The sequence below is a fragment of the Hakea prostrata genome, chromosome 10 (genome assembly GCF_041222555.1).
Source record: "Hakea prostrata isolate BN-2017 chromosome 10, UWA_Hpros_2, whole genome shotgun sequence".
Classification (NCBI taxonomy): domain Eukaryota; kingdom Viridiplantae; phylum Streptophyta; class Magnoliopsida; order Proteales; family Proteaceae; genus Hakea; species Hakea prostrata.
In genome coordinates, this window is record NC_142609.1 from 4644220 (window position 1) to 4651825 (window position 7606).

The 7606-nt window shown below is 39.1% G+C and overlaps 1 protein-coding gene across 1 annotated transcript; it reads right to left on the reverse strand.

Moving 5' to 3' along the window:
• Positions 1-1003: 1003 nt before the first annotated feature.
• LOC149001622 (remorin 4.1-like) lies at positions 1004-2646 on the reverse strand. The gene is made up of 2 exons (XM_089137426.1): positions 1823-2646; positions 1004-1703 (listed from the first exon to the last, which is right to left on the reverse strand). Exons 1-2 carry the CDS (start codon positions 2456-2458, stop codon positions 1512-1514), a joined length of 828 nt encoding a protein of 275 aa, XP_088993552.1. The 5' UTR covers positions 2459-2646; the 3' UTR covers positions 1004-1511.
• Between the last annotated feature and the right edge of the window lie 4960 nt (positions 2647-7606).

The window sequence follows — 7606 nt, forward strand, 5'->3', positions numbered from 1 at the left end:
TACGTTACATGTAATACTGAATTGAATTGAATGTAATGTAATCTTGTTAAAGGAGACAACAAAAGTTTTACCCCAACTTAAGTGAGTTACACGTAAAAAGTTCTTTTATTTGCAAGCTTGGCCATTACTCGTGTGTTCCAATTGGAGGTGGTAAGTCTAAAAAAAGGAGGTTCAGCTACATTGTTTAGAAGGTGAAGGACCGGCTGGCTTCGTGGAAGGTGAACACTCTCTCCTTTGTGGGTTGGTTACTCTTGCTGAGTCAGTGTTTATGTCTATTCCCTATTATTCTATGCAAGTTTGCCCTATCCTAAAGAGGCATCTCGCAAAAGGTGGAGAAGCTTGCTCGCGGTTTTGTGAGGAGACAAGGCAAGTCACAAGAAATTACACCTTGTTATGTGGGATATGCTTTGTGCTCCTAAGGAAGAGGGAGGGCTGGGCTTAGAAATTTAGAGTTGCTTAATGAAGCTTGTGTTGGGATTTCGGTTTCTCCCTAAAGACTTTTTGTGGGCTAAGGTGTTTTTGCCCAGATACATGACAGTAATGATGAATGCTTTTTTTTTTCGTCCAAAAATGATGAATGCTATTGCAACTACTTCTGTTGACACTCAATTATAGAGGGGTATGAGCAGTGTTGTAGGTTAAGTGTCAATAATTGCAGGTGTATTATTGGTAATTAATGGCCGATCGATGCTTTTCTGGAGGCATTAATGGCTCGAGGATGGTTTGAGACTTGATGAGGTAGTTCTCCATTCGAGTGGTGTCAGCTTCAAGAATGGCTCCCAGCATTCTGGGGTAGAAGTGTGGGGGCAGTGAAAGTTGGATAGGTTGGTTGGAAAAAAAAGTCTAAGCAAAGTGGGTACACAATTCATTCTTAAATCGGAAGTCATGACTAGAGTTTAGGTTGGATAGCCCTTGTCATCGATCTTCACATTGTATACACCTGGTCACAATACAAGGCATGTTCCAGACCATCTAGCAAAACCGGATTTTAATATTTTAAAGTCAGCTTTACCCTGTAATTAAGTCATTAAATCACTGAGCAGCTAATCATCAGAAAACCCAGTTCAGATCCATCTCCACAAGTCATGGAATCTGATAATAACTGGTCCAGGATCGACTTGATTAGGCTAGTGACCACTAGTTAGTCACTTAAAGCTGCTTTAACAGCAATTCTGTGATCCAACTTCCATTAATGATAATCATATTTCAAGAGAGAAACTAGGCTTCTGCAACTTTACACTCTTGAAAATCTCAAACCCAGAAATTTAACTCAAAACAAGTATTTATTAAGCTAAAGAAATGTACATGCATCATGATGTAACAAAAATGTCCATCAACTTGAAAGTTTTGAACGAAAATCCTACATCTACCAACACACATAAAATCAGTCACAAACATTTTGTCACGAAACTGATAAGGGCACCCTTCAAAAATCAAAAGCAGCAGGTGCTCCATATGAAATTTAATCTTTGAAAATCTATGGACATAAGTTTATGTAATTAAGGACTTAATCAGAAGAAGGAACGTTTGGTAGGAGCCCTTCCAATGGCCCTCATCAAATTAGCTATCTCAAGGATCTTTGCCACTTTTGTTCCTCTCCTAGCTTCAGCTGAAGCCCTCTTCTCCTCTGCCTTTCTATGTGCCTTTGCCACCTCGTTTCTCATTTTCTCTACAGCTTTAGCCCTCTTCTCCTCCAGCTTCCTCTGCAAAAAGAGAAATCAAGAACCAAAAGCATCAAATATGGCAAAATCTTCACTTGGGTACCAATCTTTTAAACCCAGAACTAATGGGTTAAGTTTGAAATTAACAGGCTTGTTCATACCTCAACTTTCTTCAAACTAGATTGAGCCTTCTGCACTTGTTCATTCTCACAACCATTGATGATGGCATCTTCTCTCTTGAATCTGTTGTTGATCTTTGCAACCTTAGCCGTCTGCCATGCTGATATCTTTGATTCAATCTCCCCTTTCTTCACCATTTGCAGAGATGCTATTTCTTCAATAAGCCCACCATTTGCAGAAGAAGAAGACCCATTATTGAACCCAGCAGCAGAAGAAGAAGCATGATTTAATGGAGTATTAGAGTTATCTGGGACAATAGCTAATGGGTTTGTTTCCTCTGTTGGATTCTCATCATCTTCTCTAATCCTGGCAAGAAGGGTGTTGCTGGAGCTGTGACCACCTTGATGATCAAATTCACTGTTAGAATCGCCGATCGTCGCTCCTGCAAGTACTAAAGCATTGAATTCTCGACTCATGGTGGTGAAATTCTCGCCGGAGATGTTGCTACCAATTTCCCAAGAATCGGTTCTGTGAGCTCTGTTTGGCGGTGGTGGCAGTGGCGGCTGCGGCGGAGGTGTCAAGGGGTGGATGTCTCTGATAACCATATCATCACCTTCATCTTCTTCTCTTCTTCCATTAATGCTTGTCAAAGCTCTCTGGTTATTAACACTTGACATCTCAAGCTCTCAGGTGAGTAATACTTGAACAACTACAAGGAATTGATGAGACTGAAGAAGTCGTGTTTGTATGTAAACTGCAAAACTGAACCTGAAATTTTGATAGAGAAAGGCATTGATGAGAATTTTTAGCCACACAAACAAACAAATCTCTGTTTAACACATAATTAGAATCCAGTCCAAAAAGAAGAAATTTCAAAAGTAGGGATTTTGATCAAAAACGAGATTGACAGTGACAACCATATTATTTAACGATCCGGATAAAAGTCTAAAGTTGAGATTTTCAATTAAAGATTTTTCTTTGTTTATTGTCGGCGAGAAAGTGGATTGGGGAATCCAACCGGGTTTAGGTACTGGAACGGACCAATGTAGGGTTACAGTGATGAACCGGAACCGGAACCGGATCAGCTCAATTAGACGAGGAGACTGGATCCTCCACTTGTGGACAGAGAGGTATTTGCTTCTCTCATACTTCTCCACCACATAGGGTCAACTCTTGAGTGTTGATAAATGAATTCAAAAGTCAATCCTCCAAAAGACCTGAGATTGAGCTCATCGGACTTCTGCATTTGATTGAGAATCAAATCGATCGAGCATCATTATGTTTTCCTAAATGAGGGTTGAATCTAAGGTTCTTTTTTTTTTGTGGTAGAAAGTAAATTCATTCAAATGGTACAAAAGACGTGGCCAAGCTGGTCTCTAATAATCATTGATCGAATCTAAAGTTCCCTGTAACAAATTTGACAATAACTAATTCAATCACCAATTATGTGACGTGGCCATAATCAAGATTCAATCTCGGATGATTCCAATTTATAATGGTGGATTCTTTATCAATTACAATTAGCAAGAGTTGGGATTGAGCTCATCCGACTCTAACATCTAATCGAGAATCTTTATGTTTTCCTAAACATGGCTAAATCTTAAAAAAGGGTTTTTCTTCGTAGAAAACAAATTCATTTATATAGTGGAAAAGACATGACTGAACAGGGCTCTAATAACCAATCAAAGGAACATGACTGAATATAAAGTTCTCTGTATCGAATTTGACATAACCACACCCTTGTAGTCTAAGTCAAAGTGAACATTTTGGTTGACTTAGATCAAAACCGACTTGATGCCCTAATTCGATTTTGCAACCCGGTGGGTTTTGGTTCAAATTGGCAAATTCAGCCGGTCTGATTTCAACTTTTAAAACCTTAATCTCATACCTAATATCTCTCATTAATGATGATGAAGAATGAGACGTGGCATGTTACCACAATATATGGTGGGTCCGATGTGGACGTCACGTCAATTTTTCCCATGCACTTTGGTTGTTATGTCGATTAGATTATTGATGTAATAATGTAATTATATATTAAATGCAACTAAACATAATTGTTTTATACTAATCAGTATTATCTTTCCCTCTTCTTTAGCGTAAGAGATCTTTATTTTAGCTTTTGACTACTAATTAAGGTGGAACACGAGGGTCATACCTCTTTTGGACTTATCAAGTGATGAACAGATGAAACCACACGTGTACCACTATCTATAACAAAATTTTGTTTTCAATCCACGTGTTACCTTTGGGTTTGACACGTAAACCTTTGCCACAGTTGGGGTTATGTCATGTAGACAATGATGTTTCTTTTTGAATAAAAAAAGAAAACGAAAAAGAAAAAAGACAAAGATGGTTCAACTTCGGCTCACCATTATTGACCAATGAGAAATAAATTTATCACGTGAGACCGGTTCGATTGAACCGTTGGATTAATTTGTCTAGATCCAATCATCCAACTAGCTATTGGTCATTTTTTTTTTTTTTTTTTGGTACGAAGCTATTGGTCATTATTAGCTCATATAAGTTAGAATAAAAATTGGAATCTTTTTGACCATTAGGCATTGTTCAATGATCCTTTTAGATATTGATGTTGCATGATTTTTGGCTTTACTTGGGTTAACCTATGGTGAGAAAGAATTTTCCTTCACCCTGATTTTAAGGATAACATTGTTTTTAATTTTTTTTTTCTGTTCTTGATAGTAACAACCAAAAAACCAAAAAGGTATATTCCTTGCGTTAAAACTCCTAACTTTTCTAAAAGAAAAACGGGGGAGAAAAAGGTATGGTTCTCACATTGAAATCCTAATTTAATTAGCAGAGAAAAGTTGAACTTGTTAAAGATTGCTTTTCTTATTAAATTAAACGATCTAAAAGTAATTCTAAGAGATCAAGTGATAAGGATGCTGGTCGGTTGTGTTGTCTATAGCATCAATTTTAGTTTGGGTCTCATCTCTAATCCCAAAAGAATTTCATAAAAGGCAAATTTTTTTAGTGATCCAACGTAGGGAGTGTAAGTGAATCAATAATAAAGGTAGATCTTTTCTCCTCCGTAAGGAGCGTCTTCTCTTCAACACGAGTGTTCATCTTTTCGAAACCCTAAACCCTCGCCACCAACATCTCCCATACCACTTACTGCTTGTTTATCTTCTCACATATTCCCCTGTTTCAACCCTCTTGCATAGCCTTGCCATACTAATCGTAACCTGCTTCCCTTGTATCAATGGCTTCTTCCTCTAAACACCCTAAATCAATCCCCCGTCGATGGAACCTGGAATAGACACCTTAATCCTAGAAGCCAGTAGCACAACGAAGATTCGCTTCTCCCCTGTAACACTTTAGCTGGGAAGGTGATGGATGGTAAGAGATATCACTTACAAGTTGTATCCGAAGGCCTCATCAAAGGTTGGAATACCAAGAAACCGGTGTCTGTAATTGTTCAGGTGAAAGAAATTTTCCTATTCAAATTCAAATATGCCCTAGACCTTAGAAATGTTTTGGAAGAAAGCCCACAAACAGTGAATAGTAATCTGATAGAACTTGAGCACTGGAATGCTGGGAGCGATGGGAGTTTAATACTATGGATATATGGGTTCAAATATTTGATATCCCACACGACTTCACGCCTTTGGACATGGCGCTGCAATTAGGACAAATACTAGGAGCCTCCAAGAAAGCTATGTTGATAAATGGTATGTAGTTTGGTGAGTTGGTTCAATTTTGTAAAGTCTGAATAACTATAAATATTCAATGAGCTCTAAAGACTCAAATGCATATTCAACGTCCAGATGGGCCATTAGTGAATGTCACATTGAAGTATGAGTGTCTGCCATTATATTGTACATATTGTGGCTTTTGGAGACATGAGGAGTTCGTTGCCAACAACTGTTCATTGATGAAGAAGCACACCGAGAAATCCATGGTTGCTCATATGAAGGTTATTGTGAGGCATTTGACATCCCTCAATTTGGAGCACAGATTCGAGGCACCACACCACAAGTGCAATTATTGGAAACAACATTAGTCCAGTATCCTATTGCCAATCGAGAAGACGAAAGGAGACCAACTTTGCTAACCTCTGCACCACCTACTCCACGTGGCACGCGCCCACATGCTACCACGCATACATTGGGGTCAATTTATAGTCCGAACCGTTAAAACCGAACAACACCGGCCCGAACAGAACTTTAATGGGCCGTAATTGGGCTGAGGGTTGTGGAGCTTGCACCAACCCGAAACCAAACCGCAACCCGTTATAACCCGTTTTGTAATTTTACATTAAATAGTATTTGAATCATTATATTACCATTAGGTAGTTGGTATAGACAATTAAAAAAAAATTAAGCATGAATTCAATGATCAAATAGTCATTTTACTATTTAATATATAGGTTATTGATTTCTATAGAAAATTGACCAATAGCAACTTTGCTTTCCGTATAATTTTCGCTTTTGTTGTAGGATGCTCAATTGTTTCTTTTTGTTTTTTTTCTTATACACCATAAACCGTTAGTCAACCCGAATCTAAACCATTAGCCCAAACCGTTAGTTAGCCCGAACCCAAACCGCACCAAATTGAAATCGGCCCGAAACCATTATTTTGCTAATGGGCCGTGTTTGGGCTAGGTGTTTTTCAGCCCGAAACCGCACCGTTGACACCCCTACCTATACACCTTGCCCAACGATAGGTATAAACATGCACGTACAAAATATTCCATCACCTTTGCCACTTACAAATCCCCAAAATACCCAAATAACAACCTCATCCGCCCTAACCATCATTGATTCACAAATCCCTACTACTGCGCCAAATCACACTTTTCAATAGTTGCCATGTCAAAAACCTACCCAACTGTACCCATAGTACCCCTTTTACCCTTTTGCACCTCCTTTTCTAGTAACCACGAACCACAATCTTTCCCATCAGCCAACTGTGAACTCTTTCCCATACGTCTATCCTTCGTTTACCATTCTTGCTGAGGGGCAACCTGGTTTTCCTTATCCATTTTATACCTCACTGCTAAATCATCATGTAATGGCTTATTACCTCAATTCTCCAACGTGGCCATTACCCAAAACCCTAATCACCTGATTTCCCCTCATCATCCACCAAACTTGTTGACAATCTCTTACCCTCCTGCCCCCATGGAAACGACACCTACACAGTCACCTTCAACCCAAAAATGGGCTAAGTTTAAAAGGGTAGGACCTGCAGAGCTTGATACTACACCTTATATCCCTATACACATCATTACCTCCTTACCAAGTCAACCATCACCTTCCCACTCAACCTCACCAATGGACCATGGACCATGACAACCAACATTTTTTATCGATTGAGCCCGTGGATGTAGAAGAGGAACTCAACAGGCTTCTTTCAAGCTATTGAGCTGGAATATTCAGGGGGTCGGTAATCTTGTAACGAAGAAAGTGCTAAGGCGACTCAGTAAAAAGGATAACCCTGATGGAGACTAAAAATATCCAAGCAACTATGGAAAAAATAGGTGATTGTCTCATAATGGATTTCTCATATCATGTGCCACCGACAGGGGGGCCGCTAGAGGCCTGTCACTCTTCTGGAAAAGCAGTATCTCACTATCCTTTCGACAGAAGCGGATATTATCAATACCATTATGCAACTTCCTGTTGATACTCCTTTCCATGTCACTTGTTTTATGGAGCATCTGAAAAATCTAAACGAAATGAAGTGTGGGAACATTTGGAATGTATCAGACATGGGCGAACATCTGCTTGGATGTGTATCAAAGATTTTAATGCCTTCTTGGGATGGAGAGAAAAGAGTGGTGAATTCGCAAAAATAGGGCA

Bases quoted from the DNA above. Each gene is read 5' to 3' on its own strand.
- LOC149001622 (XM_089137426.1), bottom strand. From the start codon at position 2,458: ATGTCAAGTGTTAATAACCAGAGAGCTTTGACAAGCATTAATGGAAGA. The intron at 1,704-1,822 runs GTATGAACAAGC...CTCTTTTTGCAG, and splicing joins CTAGTTTGAAGAAAGTTGAG to AGGAAGCTGGAGGAGAAGAG.